At 44.5% G+C, this 20,073-nt stretch overlaps 1 protein-coding gene across 1 annotated transcript in view; it reads left to right on the forward strand.

The window, feature by feature from the left end:
* hacd4 (3-hydroxyacyl-CoA dehydratase 4) overlaps window positions 1-18,942 on the forward strand; it is a 55,029-nt gene extending 36,087 nt beyond the window's left edge. Inside the window, exons 5-7 of the mRNA XM_033017833.1 lie at window positions 482-588; window positions 12,554-12,685; window positions 18,730-18,942. Of these exons, the coding sequence (XP_032873724.1) occupies window positions 482-588; window positions 12,554-12,685; window positions 18,730-18,806 (316 nt within the window). The 3' untranslated portion in view covers window positions 18,807-18,942. The remainder of the gene's footprint in view (window positions 1-481; window positions 589-12,553; window positions 12,686-18,729) is intronic.
* The last annotated feature ends 1,131 nt before the right edge of the window (window positions 18,943-20,073 follow it).

The following is a 20,073-nucleotide window of genomic DNA, read 5'->3' on the forward strand; positions in this document are numbered from 1 at the left end:
AACCGAACAAGGCATAAAGTGCTGGAGTATCTCAGCGGGTACCAGGGAGAGAGGATGAGGGATGTGGTCTCTGTTCCACTGGGAACGTGTCCAGGACTTACTCGGAAGGATTCTGCATTTGCCACCTATGCAGGCAACTTGTCCAAGAACCATTCCTCTCACTGGAACTAGTTCTGTCCTGACATGATGCTGCCTCGAGTCCGCCTCCGTATATTAATCGGAATCACATTAACATTAACATGACCTCAGCATTTATCTAGTTTGTCTGGATTAATTTCATAAAATGTGAAACATTTTCAGACCAGGCAATGGTAAAACTTTCTAATAATAGAATTGTTACTGATCTTGAATTTTTTTATTTGTGAAATGAGAGGTAGAAATGCTACGAAATTACAATGTACCGTCCGTGACATCACAGATGTTACATTTTTGCATTGAAAATACATTGTAAAATAACGAATCATTTTCTTCTAATTAACAGACATCCATATAACATGCTAACAAACATTGGGAGCGATTATCATATTTTGACCTGGATTCATCATTCCATTTGGGTGCCTCTTTATCCGTTAATAACCTTGGCTGAAGGTATTTAAACTAAACTATTATCTCTGGTAAGATATGATTGCTGTGGAATATATTTGGGCCCATATGCATTATGGTTTTTTTTAAAATAATTTCATCTGTTATTTGTCCATCTTTTAACTACCACTATTGCTTCCCTACTTTGCAAAGGGCATATCAGAGGACGACTTTGAAATCCTTGGCAGTACAATGTATTGCCAAAAACCCAGTAAGAAAAGTCTCCTCACATTAAAGCAGCTATTGAAGTTTAAGAAGGCTAGATTATTAAGAAGGAATTGTTTAAGAAGGAACTGCAGATGCTGGAAAATCGAAGGTACACAAAAATGCTGGAGAAACTCAGCGGGTACAGCAGCATCTATGGAGCGAAGGAAATAGGCAACGTTTCGGGCCGAAACCCTTCTTCAGACTGATGGGGGATGGCGGGGAGAAGAAAGGAAAAAGGAGGAGGAGCTGGGGAAGGGGAGGAGACAGCAAGGGCTAACAAAATTGGAAGAATTCAATGTTCATGCCTGCAGGATGCAGACTCCCCAAGCGGAATATGAGGTGCTTGAAGGCTAGATTATTGTTCAGTTTAAAAGCCCCCACCCGACAAAAAAACAGATGGAACTGCAGACAGAGGAGTGATTTCATCAAAGTTTACAAGATAATGAAGGGATGAGATTGCGTTTGTGTAGAACTGAATTGGTAATCCGGAGTATGTTATTGCATGAACTGAATAAGTGATGGGGTAATTGGGAATAAATCATGTCAGGACAGAATTTGTTCCAGTGCGAGGAATGATTCTTGGACAAGTTGCCTGCATAGGTGGCAAATGCAGAATCCTTCCGAGTAAGTCCTGGACACGTTCCCAGTGGAACAGAGACCATATCTCCCTTAAGATAACCACGCCACTTCTCCTAACCCTCATTCCTGCGCCACTCCGCACACCCCTCATCCTCTCTCCCTGGTACCTCCCCTCGGCCTCCATCTGAAATAAGCCAGGTGCGGAGAGGGGAGGGTTAATGTGAAGACCACTAGCAGGATGACGAGCAGAAACACAAAGACTACCAGTGATGGAATCTAATGAGTAAGGATGGCGATAATGGAACTATTAAGGGAGAGATGAAGGGCAAATGGACCAGATGAGGGAAGTGTGTGGGTGGTGGGTGGCGGGTGGATGGAACCAGGATGGATGATAATAGATGGTGAGGGTCTGGAGGGAGGTAGAAAAGGAAAAGGGACATGTCGGAAGACCAGAGATGGATCGGAAAGGGGTGGGTACACAGGTAGTATGGGTTACCTGAAGTTGGAAAATTCAATATTAATACCATTGATATTACCCCGGTGGAATGCCCAGAAAGAATGTGAGGTGTTGAAAGAAATAGATGAGAATAGTTATGTTTTGGTTTTTATTACAAATGTGAACTCAATGGGGGAAAAAGTTTTGACAAAATCTCCTTCCATCTCACAAATCTAACTAGAGAGTGGCAGAATTGAAAAGTTAAAGTGGAACTATGGAACTTGTATCACACTTAAACCACTGTCCCACGGTGCGAGTCCACACACGAGTTATCCCGAGTTAAAAACAAATCAAACTCGTGGTAATCACGTAGAATGAACGTCGCGGGAACGTCGGAGCTCGTGGACGTAACTTAGCGACTCGTCACGTACTGGCAGGTACTCGGGAAACGGGTTAACTCGTGAAAATTTTTCAACATATTGAAAGATTTCCACGAGTTAAATATACTCTTGAAGGAAAATGTTGATACTTTTAATCTCGTTGTAATACCGTAGTAGCCCGTGAGTTTACCGTAGTGACTTGTGAGTTTACCGTATTAACTCGTGGGTACTCGGCAGTTGGACAGAGGTAAAAAAAGGTGAGTAAAAAAAGGTTGGCCAAGTCTGCCTGTCAGGAATGATCCCCTGATGCTGGAGCCACCTGTGGGAATCTCACCTTGGCCTTTGGAATAGAGCGACTAACAACCAATATTTCCAGATTTCCAAGGGCAGGTCACTTCCCTTGTTTATGTGCCTTTCACATTATTGCTTCAGAGGTTTGGTGCGTTATGTGGGGCGGGGAGGGGGTGAATGCATTCCTGTTTGAATAAGTGTGGGAAGGAACGGCAGATGGTGGTTTACACCGAAGACAGATTCAAAAAGCTGGAGTAGCTCAGCGAGTCATGCAGCATCGCTGAAAAAAAGAGTCTCAACCCGAAGTGTTGCCTATTCCTTTTCTCTGGAGATGCTGTCTGACCCGCTGAGTTACTCCAGCTTTTTGTGTCCATCTCTTGTTTGAATAAGAATATTTGAAAATGAAATGATCCACACCAACTCTTAAAAATAAATCGCCTTTAGGTGAAAAATATAGCAATTGCTAAACTTTGCCAACACGAAGGGGAATATCCTTTGGGGTCGTTCGCTACCATCCACTGTCACGGATAAGACAGCGCAGGATATGATAACGTGGCCAATGATACAGGTGTGAGGCGAGATCCCCGAAATACAGTCTGCCGAGCGATGAATAAACAGGGGTGAGAAATGTACCAACCGTCAGCCTATATATTGAAAAATCCCAAAACTCGGGTTCAGTGAGTTTAAAAAAATACATTAGACAAGAAACCTTTACAAATAGCGAAGCTTCGTGTATGGCAGCGCACACACCTGTTGAAAATGTCCCAAAGGGCGTAAACAGGCCCTTCGGCCCACTGAGCCAGCCGTCAAACACTCATTTACCTCAATCTCATTTCTGCCCGCATTCACATCAATTTCCCACCTGAGCCCCATTCGACCACTCACCGACACATCGGGGGAAGGTGACAGTCCTTCGGGTGTTTTTGCCATTCATTTCTCATCGAGTCATGGGTTCATACAACACAGCAGGTGTTGCGGGGAGCATTCATACAACAAAGCAGCGTGCGGGGAGCGAAAGGGAGCACTTGGGGGAAACTCCATAAAATAGTACAGGAGGTTAGAATCGAACCCGAGTCCCTGGAGCAGTGACACACGCTGCTCAAGTGAATGTATAATGAAATGAATGAGGACAGACAATAATCAGATTAATTGAACTCATCAAAGGGCGTAGATTTAACGTGAGCAGCAGGCGGAATAGAGGGCATCTGATGATTTTTTTCTCAACCCAGTAAGTACTGTAGCCGTAATCTGAGAACACGACGGAGGCAGGTTTACAAAGTATATGGGCCAGAACTCGAATAACGGTCAGGAAGGCTATGGTTGGAATGGACATGGTGGGCGGAGGAGCCTGTTTCTGTGTTGTATGAACCCATGCCTCGATGAGAAATGAGTGGCAAAAACACCTGAAGGATTGTGAGATAATGATCATGGATGACTTTTAATGGAAAGTCCACACATACAGATAGACAGCCAAGAAGAACTTCATATCTACACTCAGATGGACTGGCAGATGGAGGAGATAGGAGTTGGGGAAAGAGAGGAAAAGCCCAAGAGAAATACAGGGAAAGGGATATTGGAAAAGACAGATGTTTGAATCCTGAAACGCATGTCAAACCATTTAAAAGGTATAAACACATAGCAAATAGGTGCAGGAGTAGGCCATTCGGCCCTTCGAGCCAGCATTGCCATTTAATATGATCATGGCTGATCATCCAATATCAGTACCCCGTTTCTGCTTTCTCTCCATATCCCTTGATTCCGTAACCCTAAGAAATTTAACCAAGGGAGCTTTTAATAGTAAAAAAAAAACTGCATGACATCATTTTTATCATGTGATGATTTTTCCGCACGTCGGTAGTCGTTGTTGGCTCAAGAGTAACTCGGGAGAGGAACTTGGTACATCGCAGAAATGGGAAGTAAACAGCAAACTTAGACATACATGTGGGAACTCGTTGAACCTCGTGAACATAAAGACAATAGACAATAGGTGCAGGAGTAGGCCATTTGGCCCTACGAGCGAGCACCGCCATTCAATGTGATCATGGCTGATCATCCCCAATGATCTTCTCCCCATATACCCTGACTCTGCTATTTTTAAGAGCCCTATCGAGCTCTCTCTTGAAAGCATCCAGAGAACCTGCCTCCACCGCCCTCTGAGGCAGAGAATTCCACAGACTCACCACTCTCTGTGAGAAAAAGTGTTTCCTCGTCTCCGTTCTAAATGGCTTACTCCTTATTCTTAAAATAAACTTGGAATCTCGTGGAAAACCACGAGTTTGATTTTTTCTTTAACGTGGGATAACTCGTAGGTGGACTCGCACCGTGGGACAGGGCTATTACAAACAGCAGAGGGTGATGTCTGCAACAGAAAACGCAGTAAATAAGACCAGAGTAGTTATTCAAAAAAGTTTACAAAGATGACTGATATCTTAAATGTTTTTTAATAGTTAGGCTCAGTTGTGAAGCTCTGACCTGTCAATGTGATTGCTTTTCAACCTATGCTTCAGAAGAGTTCCCTCTGCTATATAAGCATGACATTTCAATTCTCCACAGTCTGGGCCTGTCAACTGAGTCTTGTCATATTCAACAGCCCTTTCAGACCAGTTCTGTACTGTGGATTTATTCTGACTGGAAATAGGGTGGAGTCTGTCACAATTCATTTGTGACTCGAGTGACGAGACTTTCATCCTTTATCTCCAGCCAGGATCACAACCAGAGGTGAAAGGCAGTTTTAAATACACTGTGTTGCTCAGTAGCCATAAAAGGCAAAATGGAATTTGGACAAATCCTTTAACTTTGTTGTGCCCAGAGCTCTAAATCAGATTACTGCATCAGCCAGGGGTGGCTCGCCCTCAAATTATTCTAGATTCTCCCCTATAGGGAAATGGCAAACATGTCCTTTGTATATATCTCAGAGACACTTAATGATTGGGATGGGGGTGGGGAAGAGGTGAGGGAATAGATTGTGGAGGTGATCCTGTATCCAATCACTTTGTACAGTCGCAACAGGGCCTTCAGAACCACATACCTTCCATGCAACAACTATTTCCTTCATTTGATGGTGACAGAATAAGCTGGGAAATCTTGAAAGTCTGTAGTCCACAAATACTGCAGCTTCGCAGAGTCTGTAAAAGATCTATTTTTATTTAAACCAGGAGAAAAGTGGAGACTTATTATAGACCAGTCTGTCTATCCTTGTCATGGGTAACTTATTAGGAAAAAAAAAGAACAGTTTAATATCATCATTTGGAAAGGCACCAATTAATAAAGAGTATAAATTTGTAAAGTTTCTGTCGGATGAACATTGTTGAGTTTTGAGAAGATAAAAACAGTAATAAGTCATGAAATGAATGGGGACGATATGGATTTGTGCAGGGTGTTTGCTGTGCAAATATTACAATTAAACAAAAGGACATGTGAACAATGGATCCAAAATTAGGAAGCAACAGATAATGGCAACCAAGGGTTTTCACTGTGGTTTCGCTAGTCTTCATACTACTTCCCTTTATTATTTAGATATCAATGACGTAGGCTTATGCCTTCAACACTGATATAGATCATTAAAGGGAATTAGCACTTCAATGATGCAAAGATTGACTATGAGACAGATGAAGAAAGCTAAAGCCTACAGGAAAGTCTGAAGAAGGGTTTCAGCCCGAAACGGTGCCTGTTTCCTTCGCTCCATAGATGCTGCCTCACCCGCTGAGTTTCTCCAGCATTTTTGTCTACCTAGGAAGATATGTGGTCTGGTCATGTGATTTAAAAAAAATGGGTAAGTATTACTTTTACTGTAGAGTGTGTGTGGCCACTGGCAAATAAACAAATATTACATATCATGGTTCAGAGATCGTTTTGAAAGCATGACCACAGAAGATAGCAGGAAAGGTTGATAAGATTGATAAGATGGACAAAAGGATATGTGGGACGGAGAACAGGAAATTGCAAATGCTGGACTCTTGAGCAAACCACAAGCGGCTGGAGAATCTCAGTGGATTAGGCAGTATCTGTGGAGGGAAATATACAGATGACAGTTTGGGTCCAGACCCTTTTTCAGACCGAAGATAGACACAAAATGCTGGAGTAACTCAGCAGGACAGGCAGCATCTCTGGATAGAAGGAAGAGGTGACGGTTTGGGTCGAGAACAGAGATGCTGCCTGAGTTTACTCCCGCCGAGTTACTCCTGCATTTTGTGTCTATCTTTGGTGAGAACCAGCATCTGCATTTCCTTCATACTCCCTTCTTCAGACTAATGGACTATAGGGAAGAACCCTGGAAAGGAGGTGTGGGTGGGGAAAAGCCTTACACATGATAGATGGATACAGGTGATGGAGGGGGTGATGGGCAGAATGACAGATACTAGAGGTGAAATGGAAACAAATGGGTGTCAGATAAAGAAAGGAGGGAAGTGGAATATAAAGCCGGAGGGATTGCATGGATGTAAGCAAATGAAAATGAGAGAGAGGGGGAATAATATGGGATTTGGGGATGGAAGGTGAGGATACGGAGCAAGTGGAAGGAATAGGGTGAATAGGGTAATGGAAGAAATGTGTGCACACGAGGGGAGAAGGGAAAAGAGAGGAGGGTTCGGGGGTATTACTTGTGAATTCAATGCTCATATCATTTGGTCACAAGCTAAGAAAGGAGAATATGAGGTTATGTTCTTCCCGTTTATGTGGCCTCACTATGGTAATAGATAATAGGTGCAGGTCGGCCATTCGAGCCAGCACCACCATTCATTGTGATCATGGCTGATCATCCACAATCAGTACCCCGTTCCTGCCTTCTCCCCATATCCCTTGGCTCCACTATCTTTAAGAGCTCTATCTAATTCTCTCTTGAAAGCATCCAGGGAATTGGCCTCCACTGCCTTCTGAGGCAGAGAATTCCACAGATTCACAACTCTCTGGGTGAAAATTGTTTTCCTCATCTCTGTTCTAAATGGCCTATCCCTTATTCTTAAACTGTGGCCCCTGGTTCTGGACCCCTGCAACATCGGGAACATGTTTCCTGCCTCTTAATAATCATATGTTTCAATAAGATTCCCTCTCATCCTTCTAAATTCCAGTGTATACAAGCCTAGTCGCTCCATTCTTTCAACATATGACAGTCCCGCCATCCCGGGAATTAATCTTGTGAACCTACGCTGCACTCCCTCAATAGCAAGAATGTCTTTCCTCAAATTTGGAAACCAAAACTGCACGCAATTCTCCAGGTGTGGTCTCACTAGGGCCATGTACAACTGCAGAAGGACCTCTTTGCTCCTATACTCAATTCCTCTTGTTATGAAGGTCAACATGCCATTAGCTTTCTTCACTGCCTGCTGTACCTGCATGCTTACTTTCAGTGACGATGAACAAGGACACCCAGATCTCGTTGTACTTCCCCTTACCAACTGCATCACAGTATGGTATGGCAACTGCTCTGTCTCCGACCGGAAGGCATTGCAGAGGGTGGTGAAAATTGCCCAACGCATCACCGGTTCCTCGCTCCCCTCCATTGAGTCTGTCCAAAGCAAGCGTTATCTGCGGAGGGCGCTCAGCATCGCCAAGGACTGCTCTCACCCCAACCATGGACTGTTTACCCTCCTACCATCCGGGAGGCGCTACAGGTCTCTCCGTTGCCGAACCAGCAGGTCCAGGAACAGCTTCTTCCCGGCGGCTGTCACTCTACTCAACAACGTACCTCGGTGACTGCCAATCACCCCCCCACCCCCCGGACACTTATTATCACTTATTATTATTTATTTAAATCATTTGCTATGTCGCTCTTCCAGGGAGATGCTAAATGCATTTCGTTGTCTCTGTACTGTACACTGACAATGACAATTAAAATTGAATCTGAATCTGAATCTTTTCCCAACTTGATACCATTCAGATAATAATCTGCCTTCCTGTTCTTGCCACCAAAGTGGATAACCTAATTTATCCACATTAAACTGTATCTGCCATGCATTCACCCACTCACCCAACCTGTCCAAGTCACCCTGCATCCTAATAGCATCCTCCTCACAGTTCACACTGCCATCCACCTTTGTGTCATCTGCAAATTTGCTAAAGTTACTCTTAATCTCTTCATCTAAATCACGAATGTATATTGTAAATAGCTGCGGTCCCAGCACTGAGCCTTGCGGTACCCCACTAGTCACTGCCTGCCATTCTGAAAGGAACCCGTTAATCCCTACTCTTTGTTTCCTGTCTGCCAACCAATTTTCTATCCATGTCAGCACTCTACCACCAATACTATGTGCTTTAATTTTGCTCATGAATCTCCTATGTGGGACCTTATCAAAGGCTTTCTGAAAGTCCAGGTACACTACATCCACTGGCTCTCCCTTGTCCATTTTCCTGGTTACATCCTCAAAAAATTCCAGAAGATTATTCAAGCATGATTTCCCCTTCGTAAATCCATGCTGACTCGGACCGATCCTGTTACTGCTATCCAAATGTGCCGCTACTTCATCTTTTATAATTGACTCCAGCATCTTCCCCACCACCGATGTCAGGCTAACTGGTCTATAATTCCATGTTTTCTCTCTCCCGCCTATCTTAAAATGTGAGATAACATTAGCTACCCTCCAATCTACAAGAACTGATACTGAATCTATAGAACATTGGAAAATGATCACCAACGCGTCCACGATTTCTGGAGCCACTTCCTTAAATACCCTGGGATGCAGACCATCAGGCCCTGGGGATTTATCAGTCTTCAGTCCCATCAGTCTACCCAACACCATTTCCAGCCTAATGTGAATTTCCTTCAGTTCCTCCGTAACCCTAACTCCTCTGGCCACCAGTACATTTGGGAGATTGCTTGTGTCTTCCATAGTAAAGATAGATCCAAAGTACCTGTTCAACTCATCTGCCATTTCCTTGTTCCCCATAATAAATTCACCTGTTGCTGTCTTCAAGGGTCCATCTTTGGTCTTAACTAATTTTTTCCTCTTCACATACTTGAAGAAGCTTTTATTATCCTCCTTTATATTCTTGGCTTGCTTACCTTCGTACCTCATCTTTTCTCCCCGTCTTGGCCTTTTAGTTATCTTCTGTTGCTCTTTAAAAGTTTCCCAATCCTCTGGCTTCCTGCTCATCTTTGCTATGTTATACTTCTCTTTTATTTTTATATACAGTCTGTGACTTCCCTTGTCAGCCACAGTCACCTATTCCCCCCTTTAGAATCTTTCTTTCTCTTTGGAATGAACTGATCCTGCACCTTCTGTAATCTTCCCAGAAATATCTGCTATTGTTGTTCCACGGCCATCCCTGCTAGGGTATCTTTCCAGTCAACTTTGACCAGCTCCTCCCTCATGACCCAATAGTCCCCTTTGTTCAACTATAATACTGACACTTCCTATTTTCCCTTCCCCCTCAAATTGTAGATTAAAACTTATCATATTATGGTCACTACCTCCTAATGGCTCCTTTACCTTGAGTTCCCTTATACAATCTGATTCATTGCACAACACTAAATCCAGAATTGCCATCTCCCTGGTTGGCTCCAGTACAAGCTGCTCTAAGAATCCATCACGGAGGCACTCCACAAACAACCTTTCTTGGGATCCAGTACCAACCTGATTTTTTCAGTCTACCTTCACGTTGAAATCTCCCATAACAACAGTAGCATTACCATTACGACATGCCAATTGTAACTCTTGATTCAACTTGCACCCTATATCCAGGCTACTGTTTGGGGGCCTGTAGATAACTCCCATTAGGGTCTTTTTACCCTTACAATTCCTCAGTTCTATCCATACTGACTTTATATCTCCTGATTCTATGTCACCCCTCGCAAGGGACTGAATTTCATTCCTCACCAATAGAGCTACCCCACCCCCTCTGCCCACCTGTCTACCTTTTCGATAGGATGTATACCCTTGAATATTCAGTTCCCAGCCCTGGCCCTCTTGCAGCCATGTCTCTGTGATTCTCACATCATAATTGCCAATTTCTGACTGAGGCTCAAGCTCATCCACTTTATTTCTTATACTTCGTGTATTCATATATAATATTAATCCACTACGCCCCTCACCTTTCACATCGATTCCTATTTCACTTGGCCATACTCTCCTATCCCTGTTTTCTGCCCTGTTAATTCTGGTGTCTTTCTTAACTTTTCTTATTCTCTCTTTCCCTTTAACTCCATCCTTATGTTTCCAGTTTCTCTCCTCCTCCCCACTATTTAGTGGCAAACCTGCCTGCCAAAATGCTGGTCCCCCTTACTGTTAAGGTGCAACCCGTCCCTTTTGTACAATTTATCCTTACCCCAAAACAGATCCCAGTGGTCTAAGAATTTAAATCCCTGCACCAGCTCCTCGGCCACACATTCAGATTCCCTATCTCCCTGGTCCTGCCCTCACCAGCATGAGGAACTGGAAGCAAACTGGAGGTCCTGCTTTTCAGCCTTCTTCCGAGTTCTTTGAAGTCACGCTGCAAAATGTCTTTCCTCTTCTTCCCGATGTCATTTGTGCCGACATGCAGTACCACTTCCGGCTGCTCACCTTCACCCTTGAGGATGCCCTGTAATCGGTCCGTGACATCCTGGATCCTGACACTAGGGAGGCAACACACTATCCTTGAATCCCGCCTGTTGCCGCAGAAACCCGTCTGTACCTCTCACTATGGAGTCCCCGACTACCACGGCTCTGCCGACGTCTGTCTCTTCGGCTTTGCTTCAGCGCCATGTTTTGAATCGCAGACCTGTCCGCCGCTCAGACCAGCAGTGTCTTCTGTCCCGACAGCTTCCATGAGGGTGAACCTGTTTTCAAGAGGTACATCCCCCGGGGTCTCCTGTGGAGGAGGCCAAGGAGGGAAAGGCTGGTATGGGATGGGAATTAAAATAGTTAGCAACCAGGAGCTTCAGCAGGCCATGGTGGACAAAGCCCAAGTGCTTGGCGAAATGATCAGCATGTCTTCGCTTGGTTTCACCAATGTAAAGGAAGCCACATAGACTGTGGGATATTTCTCTTTATTTTCCTGAAGCAGAGAATACAAGAACAGAGATGGTACAAGAACTGCAAGGGAAACCTCTTGTGAGGCACTGCTGCCATAGTGTGCTGTGTTTGGTCATCACATTATGGTGGAAAATACTCCATTGGATTGATTGGGCACTGAAGAGATTTAAGAAGCAGCTGCCAGGTTTGGAGAATATTAGCTGAGAGAGAAAGTGAAAAGGTGAAGTATTTTTATTGGAAGAGCATAACATTTATTAAGTAACGAAGTAAGTGAAGTAAATGACATTTGTAACCTGTCTGGATAATGGATGGGAAGAGATGTTTCTTAATAGAGAGCTCAATAACCAGGGGGCACAGATTTACAAGAACTGGGAGATTTTTTAGAGAAGAGGTAGGAAGAAATATTTTTCAGCCAGAGGGCACGATAGTGACGGTCTAGGGTAAAAGGACGGTGGAGGCAGAGATCCTCATTAGCACACGGCAAACTGAACACAATGTGAGCTCATGGTAGGAGACTCCAGGGCAAAAAAAAGCTCCACTGTGTATTGGATTGGATTCTATTTTTGTATCTGGGCACTTCTATAATCCTTGTTGCATTTAGTGTAATTGGATGTGAAATATATGAAATCTTGTGAAAAGGAATTAGACCTTCTTCAGGTCTCGACCTGAAACGCCACCCATTCCTTCTCATGAGATGCTGCCTGTCCCGCAGAGTTACTCCTGCATTTTGTGTCTATCTTCGGTTGAAACCAGCATCTGCAGTTCCGTCTTACACATTCTCAGACTGAGAATAAACAATAGACTAAAGGTGCAGGAGTAGGCCATTCGGCCCTTCGAGCCAGCACCGCTATTCAATGTGATCATGACTGATCATCCACAATCAGTACCCCATTCCTGCCTTCTCCCCATATCCCCTGACTCGGCTATCTTTAAGAGCTCTATCTAACTCTCTGTTTAAAGCATCCAGAGATGCTAGTGTAGTTAGCCTGCAGCAAAGACTGACATGATGGGTCAAATGGTCTCCTACTCTGCTGTACATCTCTTGGAATAGAAGCCATGTAGGTCTTTAGCTACTTCAATCAGCTCGTTTGTAATGTTCACTTTACTAACAAACTTTTCCTTTATTGCAGTAATTGCCATTTATCAGTCATTGCCGTATTTTGAATTTTATGGAACCAACTCCTTTGTAATACCTGGACCCATTCGCATTCTGGTGCATTTTCCATATATATTGCAGTTCTACTGTCTAATCCTTATTGGTGGTAAGTTGAACATTAAAAAAAAGATATACAGCTTGAAAACAGGTTTTTTGCCTCACCGAGCCCATGCTGACCATCAATCACCAGCTCATACTAGTTCAATATTATCCCACTTTCGCATCCACACCTTTTCAACCATGGCCAATTAACGTACAAACCCTCACAACTTTGGGATGTGGGAGAAACCGGAGCACCCGGCTGAAACCCACAGTCACAGGGAGAATGTGCAAAGCTCCACACACAGGGCCGGCCTTAGGAGGTGCGGGGCCCAATTGGGAACAATTTTGGTGAGCCCCAGGTTTCTAGTCAAGATCAGCAGAATCATAGAAATATAAATAAAGTCTTTAAAGACTTTATATCTCTATGGTAGAATGGAAAGTAATCAAAATGTGTGCTTAAAAAGTGCCTGCGAGTTAAAGGAGCAAACAGATCTAAGCTACATTTTAATATAAAATTGCATACATGTAAGCCTACAAGTAACAAACAAAATGTGTAGATCACCTCTGAAAAGTACATAGTTAAGGGCCTGTCCCACTTGAACGACCTAAGCTGCGAGTTTAGAAGAGTTTGCCCTGGACTCAAACTCGCAGCATGGTCGACACGAGGTCCTAGGAGGTCGTATGAGGTGGCTGGAACTCTCCTTCATGTTCGAGGGAGGTTCCCGCCTACTTGCGGCCTCAGCTGGGTCGCGGAAAATTTTTCAGCATGTTGAACATTTTTCCGCAAGTAAAGTTTGGTCGGCATGGGTGTTTTTCACTCGTAGTGCAGTGGAGTGGGGTTGCTATTTACTTACTGGCACTCGAGGGCACCCGTAGGCCATCTCCTTCACTGACTGACCATTTTGATTGGCTCATTGGAGTTTCACGACCTAGGAAGACCCACCGGAAGATAAAATGCCCGCTAACTTTATTAAACTTCTTAAATATGTCACCACTCCTTCCCCCCTTCTCCTCCACCTTCTCTCTCCCCCCCCCCCTCCCCCTTCTCTCTCCCCCCACCCCCGCGCACACTAAAGGACTTACCGTTATTGTGGCAGCCGTTTACCTTCCTCTTCATCGTGCAGACAGCGCTCCTCCGCTGTCCCTGGTCCCCACCTTCGCGATGTGTGTGTGTGTGTGTGTGTGTGTGTGTGTGTGTGTGTGTGTGTGTGTGTGTGTGTGTGTGTGTGTGTGTGTGTGTGTGTGTGTGTGTGTGCGTGCGTGCGTGTGTGTGTGTGTGCGGTTGGTAGATGCAACTCTCGGTTCAGTCAATCCAGCTCGCGGTTTCAACGCGGCCGGTCGATCCAGCTCGAGGCTTTCCAGGCGAGTGCCCTCGGGCTTGAAGGTCGAAGGCACGCTTCTGGACTCGCGGATTAGGTCGCCCAAGTGGGACAGGTCCTTTACAATACCACTTGTTTTAGTGACTTTGAAATGAAAAAAAAAAAATGTAATTAACTAGATCCTGGAAAACCAATAACTATTGGTGAAAAACCAGTCCAGGCGTTAAATTTTGGGTTTCTACCCCATCCTAACTTAGGTGTGTGTGTGTGTGTATGTGTGTGTGTGTGTGTGTGTGTGTGTGTGTGTGTGTGTGTGTGTGTGTGTGTGTGTGTGTGTGTGTGTGTGTGTGTGTGTGTGTGTGTGTGTGTGTGTGTTGTGTGTGTGTGTGTGTGTGTGTGTGTGTGTGTTAGTTGTCTGTGCATTACGTGCATGTGTGTGGGAGGGAAGGAGAGAAGGGAGGGAGGGAGAGAAAGGAGGAAGGAGAGACGGAAGTAGAGAAAGAAGGGAGGGAGGGTAGGAGAGAAAGAAGGGAGGGAGGGAAGGAGAGAAGGGAAAAAAGAGAGAGGAAGAAGGGAGGGAGGGAAGAAGGGAAGAGAGGGAGGGTAGGGAAGGAGAGAAGGGAGGGGGAGGGCTGGCGGCAGGAGCGGATGCCGGGGTCTGGGTGGACGGGTTTGAGCTGAGGCCGAGGTTTGTAAATGTTGCTCCAACCCCCGGCCCGGCCCTCCCTGTACTGTTCACCGCGTCTCCCCGGGGAGAGAGGGGAGGAGCCGGGTGTGTGAGGGTGAAGCACGGCGACTGGAGGGGCGGTAGCGCTGCCCCGGGACCGTGAGGGAATGACCCACCTCCCCCTCTCCCTCACCCCCTTCTCCAATCTCCGTCACACCCCCCTCCCTGTCTACCCCTTTCTCACCCCTCTACTCGCTCTCCCCCCCCTCCACCCGGGGTAGATCTACCCGAGTCGAGAGTAGATTACTCTGGTGCGGGGCCCAATTGGGAGCAATTGGTCCAATTGGCTTAAGGCCGGCCCTGTCCACACAGACAGCATCCTGGTCAGAATTGAGCCTGTGATTCTGCCACTGTGAGCCAGCAGCTCCACCTGCTGCACTACTGTGAGAATCCTCCTCCCATTCAAAATCTGTATAAAAATAGTTTTATGATACAATCAAAATCTCCTGTGGATTAACAAAATCAAAATCAGTTGCTGTTAACAATCTGATGGCTGCTTCTCAAATAGAAACATAGAAAATAGGTGCAGGAGTAGGCCATTCGGCCCTTCGAGCCTGCACCGCCATTCAATATGATCTTGGCTGATCATCCAACTCAGTATCCTGTACCTGTCTTCTCTCCATACCCCCTGATCCCTTTAGCCACAAGGGCCACATCTAACTCCCTCTTAAATATAGCCAATGAACTGGCCTCAACTACCTTCTGTGGCAGAGAATTCCAGAGATTCACCACTCTCTGTGTGAAAAATGTTTTCCTCATCTCGGTCGTAAAAGATTTCCCCCTTATCCTTAAACTGTGACCCCTTGTTCTGGACTTCCCCAACATCGGGAACAATCTTCCTGCATCTAGCCTGTCCAACCCCTTAAGAATTTTGTAAGTTTCTATAAGATCCCCCCTCAATCTTCTAAATTCTAGCAAGTACAAACCGAGTCTATCCAGTCTTTCTTCATATGAAAGTCCTGACATCCCAGGAATCAGCCTGGAGAACCTTCTCTGTACTCCCTCTATGGCAAGAATGTCTTTCCTCAGATTAGGAGACCAAAACTGTACGCAATACTCCAGGTGTGGTCTCACCAAGACCCTGTACAACTGCAGTAGAACCTCCCTGCTCCTATACTCAAATCCTTTTGCTATGAATGCTAACATACCATTCGCCTTCTTCACTGCCTGCTGCACCTGCATGCCTACTTTTAATGACTGGTGTACCATGACACCCAGGTCTCGTTGCATCTCCCCCTTTCCTAATCGGCCACCATTCAGATAATAATCTACTTTCCTGTTTTTGCCACCAATGTGGATAACCTCACATTTATCCACATTATACTGCATCTGCCATGCATTTGCCCACTCACCCAGCCTATCCAAGTCACCTTGCAGCCTCCTAGCATCCTCTTCACAGCTAACACTGCCCCCCAGCTTCGTGTCATCCGCAAACTTGGAGATGTTGCATTCAATTCCCTCGTCCAAATCATTAATATATATCGTAAATAGCTGGGGTCCCAGAACTGAGCCTTGCGGTACCCCACTAGTCACTGCCTGCCATTGTGAAAAGGACCCGTTTACTCCTACTCTTTGCTTCCTGTCTGCCAGCCAGTTCTCTATCCACATCAATACTGAACCCCCAATACCGTGTGCTTTAAGTTTGTATACTAATCTCTTATGTGGGACCTTGTCGAAAGCCTTCTGAGAGTCCAGATATAACACATCCACTGGTTCTCCCTTATCCACTCTCCTAGTTACATCCTCGAAAAATTCTATAAGATTCGTCAGACATGATTTACCCTTCATAAATCCATGCTGACTTTGTCCAATGATTTCACCACTTTCCAAATGTGCTGCTATCCCATCTTTAATAACTGATTCTAGCAGTTTCCCCACTACCGACGTTAGACTAACTGGTCTGTAATTCCCCGTTTTCTCTCTCCCTCCCTTTTTAAAAAGTGGTGTTACATTAGCTACCCTCCAATCCTCAGGAACTATACCAGAATCTAAAGAGTTTTGAAAAATTATCACTAATGCATCCACTATTTCTGGGGCTACTTCCTTAAGTACTCTGGGATGCAGCCTATCTGGCCCTGGGGATTTATCGGCCTTTAATCCATTCAATTTACCTAACACCACTTCCCGGCTAACCTGGATTTCACTCAGTTCTTCCATCTCATTTGACCCCTGGTCCCCTGCTATTTCCGGCAGATTATTTATGTCTTCCTTAGTGAAGACAGAACCAAAGTAGTTATTCAATTGGTCTGCCATGTCCTTGTTCCCCATGATCAATTCACCCGTTTCTGACTGCAAGGGACCTACATTTGTTTTAACTAATCTTTTTCTCTTCACATATCTATAAAAGCTTTTGCAGTCAGTTTTTATGTTCCCTGCCAGTTTTCTTTCATAATCTATTTTCCCTTTCCTAATTAAGCCCTTTGTCCTCCTCTGCTGGTCTCTGAATTTCTCCCAGTCCTCTGGTAGGCTGCTTTTTCTGGCTAATTTGTATGCTTCATCTTTTGTTTTGATACTATCCCTGATTTCCCTTGTTATCCACGGATGCACTACCTTCCCTGATTTATTTTTTTGCCAAACTGGGATGAACAATTGTTGTAGTTCATCCATGCAGTCTTTAAATGCCTTCCATTGCATATCCACCGTCAACCCATTAAGAATCAATCGCCAGTCTATCTTGGCCAATTCACGTCTCATACCCTCAAAGTTACCTTTCTTTAAGTTCAGGACCCTTGTTTCTGAATTAACGATGTCACTCTCCATCCTAATGAAGAACTCAACCATATTATGGTCACTCTTGCCCAAGGGGCCACGCACAACAAGACTGCTAACTAACCCTTCCTCATTACTCAATACCCAGTCTAGAATAGCCTGCTCTCTCGTTGGTTCCTCTACATGTTGGTTTAGAAAACTATCCCGCATACATTCCAAGAAATCCTCTTCCTCAGCACCCTTGCCAATTTGATGCACCCAATCTATATGTAGCATGAAGTCACCCGTTATAACTGTTTTACCTTTGTTGCACGCATTTCTAATTTCCTGTTTGATGCCATCCCCAACTCCACTACTACTGTTAGGTGGCCTGTACACAACTCCCACTAGCGTTTTCTGCCCCTTAGTGTTTCGCAGCTCTACCCATATCGATTCCACATCCTCAAAGCTAATGTCCTTCCTTTCTATTGCGTTAATCTGCTCTCTAACCAGCAATGCTACCCCACCTCCTTTCCCTTTCTGTCTATCCCTCCTGAATATTGAATATCCCTGGATGTTCAGCTCCCAGCCTTGGTCACCCTGGAGCCATGTCTCCGTGATCCCAACTATATCATAGTCATTAATAGCTATCTGCACATTCAATTCATCCACCTTATTACGAATGCTCCTTGCATTGAGACACAAAGCCTTCAAGCTTGTTTTCACAACACTCTTACCCCTTATACAATTATTTTGAAAAGTGGCCCTTTTTGATTTTTGCCCTGGATTTGCCGGCCTGCCACTTTTACTTTTCACCTTGCTACCTATTGCTTCTACCCTCATTTTACACCCCTCTGTCTCTACGCTCACACAAATAAAAAAAATGTTTCCCTTTAACTCCGTCCTCCACTATCCCATCCCCCCTTATTCAGTTTAAAACCACCCGTGTAGCAGTGGCAAACCTGCATGCCAGAATGCTGGTCCCACACCTGTTAAGATGCAATGATAAATAAAATGATAAATAAGGATGAGCCAAACAGCCTCCTTCATTCATTATTATCCCAAAGAGGAAATAGTCACCAGAAATCTAAGAATTTAGACTTTAGAGATACGTGGAAACAGGCCCTTCGGCCCATCGTTAGTCTGCATCGACCAGCAATCACCCTTACACCAGGACTATCCTACACAGTAGGACCAATTTACAATTCTGTGGACAAAGTACCAGGTGAAAACAATGTAAAAGAGACCAAACAGATCAATGGATCCGTCATATTTCTGCTAATTGGATTTTCCGTCTGACTCGCATAGTGTAAAAGTACTTCCCCTTCTGGCTGCATTTGTTAAAATTTACTAGTTTTTCTGTGTTTAATTTAGGTATGTACAGCAGCTGCAAACAATTCTATGAAGAACGGAAGGAATATACAAGAAAGCAGAGATTTAAAGCAGAATGACGGATTCAGATCACAGTCGGCATCTACCCCAAGAATCCATAAATGCTGCCATAAAATTTGGAGCTAATGCTTTTATCTGAAGCCTCTGAGTTTTGTCATAGGACATTTGAATTGCAATTAAACTACATGTAGCGCAGAGCTCAATGTGAGACTTTATTACAGACAATGGGCGCAGCCTCAACTCCCAAAGATGAATGGGTTACTGCCAGAGATGAAAGTTTAAATAGAATGAAACAAGATGCAAGCCCACCTTAAACCAGCATACTTCCCGTTTTAGACGGAACCAGGATGCAGTTTGGATGACTAATCTGTTCACAAACGGCAGGATATTGTTTAATATTAATGCAAGGCTGCCAGTGTGCATTTTTAAAACAATCATTTTCAACTACAGAAAGCCACTTTCCCCAGGCCTCATGAAACCCAAGGGTTGAAAGGAAGCATGAAGTGATAAAGTGATGAGGTAAATTCCCTTACAGCTCAGCTTGTGGGCCAGTAGAAGTAGCCGTGCATCCCTTTATATCTCTGCCACATCTTCCTAGCTCCCTCACCACTCTCTGCTTCCCTTGAGCATCACTCAGATGGTCACTCCTCCTCCTCCTCCTGCAAGTAAGAAACCTATGACCATCATATCTTCCCCATGATTACTACCAACTCACAATCGATCACAACATGATCAGGACCCTTGTGATTGTTCATATTCCTCAGGAACAACCGACAGACTTTCTCTATTCAAGAGACTTGCCGATTAAACAGGCCATCTGGGAGAAGGAAACTAACGAAGAAATTGAAAGGGACAAAGTGGGACATTTGGGCAAAGCCTTCCTCGGAAACTTAACCTTTTGTTATAATATATATATATTTTTTTGATTTAAATCTTTTTATTTGAATTTCACAGCAATTTGCATACATACAATGATAACAGACAGTGACAGTCAAGGCATAATTGTGCAACAGTATGCAGGCGACCCTCAAAGCCCTTACCCTTACCCACCTTCAACCCACCCGAATCAGGTCGTAACCAAACGGGGACAAACAACACTCACATACATACACATCCACACAAATATGGTAAGATAAACGAAACAAAAAGTACTAAAAAAAATAAAAAATAAATAAAAAGGGGGTCACTAATAACAGTAAATAAGTAAGTAATTAAATAAATAAGTGGGGGGGGGTTAATGGGAGAGCAGTTGCAGTAGAGCAGAACAATGGTGGAGAGCACTCAGTCCTCTTCCGAGTCCGGGGACAAGTTGAGAGAGTTAACAAG

The sequence above is a fragment of the Amblyraja radiata genome, chromosome 3 (assembly GCF_010909765.2).
Source record: "Amblyraja radiata isolate CabotCenter1 chromosome 3, sAmbRad1.1.pri, whole genome shotgun sequence".
NCBI classification, from domain to species: Eukaryota; Metazoa; Chordata; class Chondrichthyes; order Rajiformes; family Rajidae; genus Amblyraja; species Amblyraja radiata.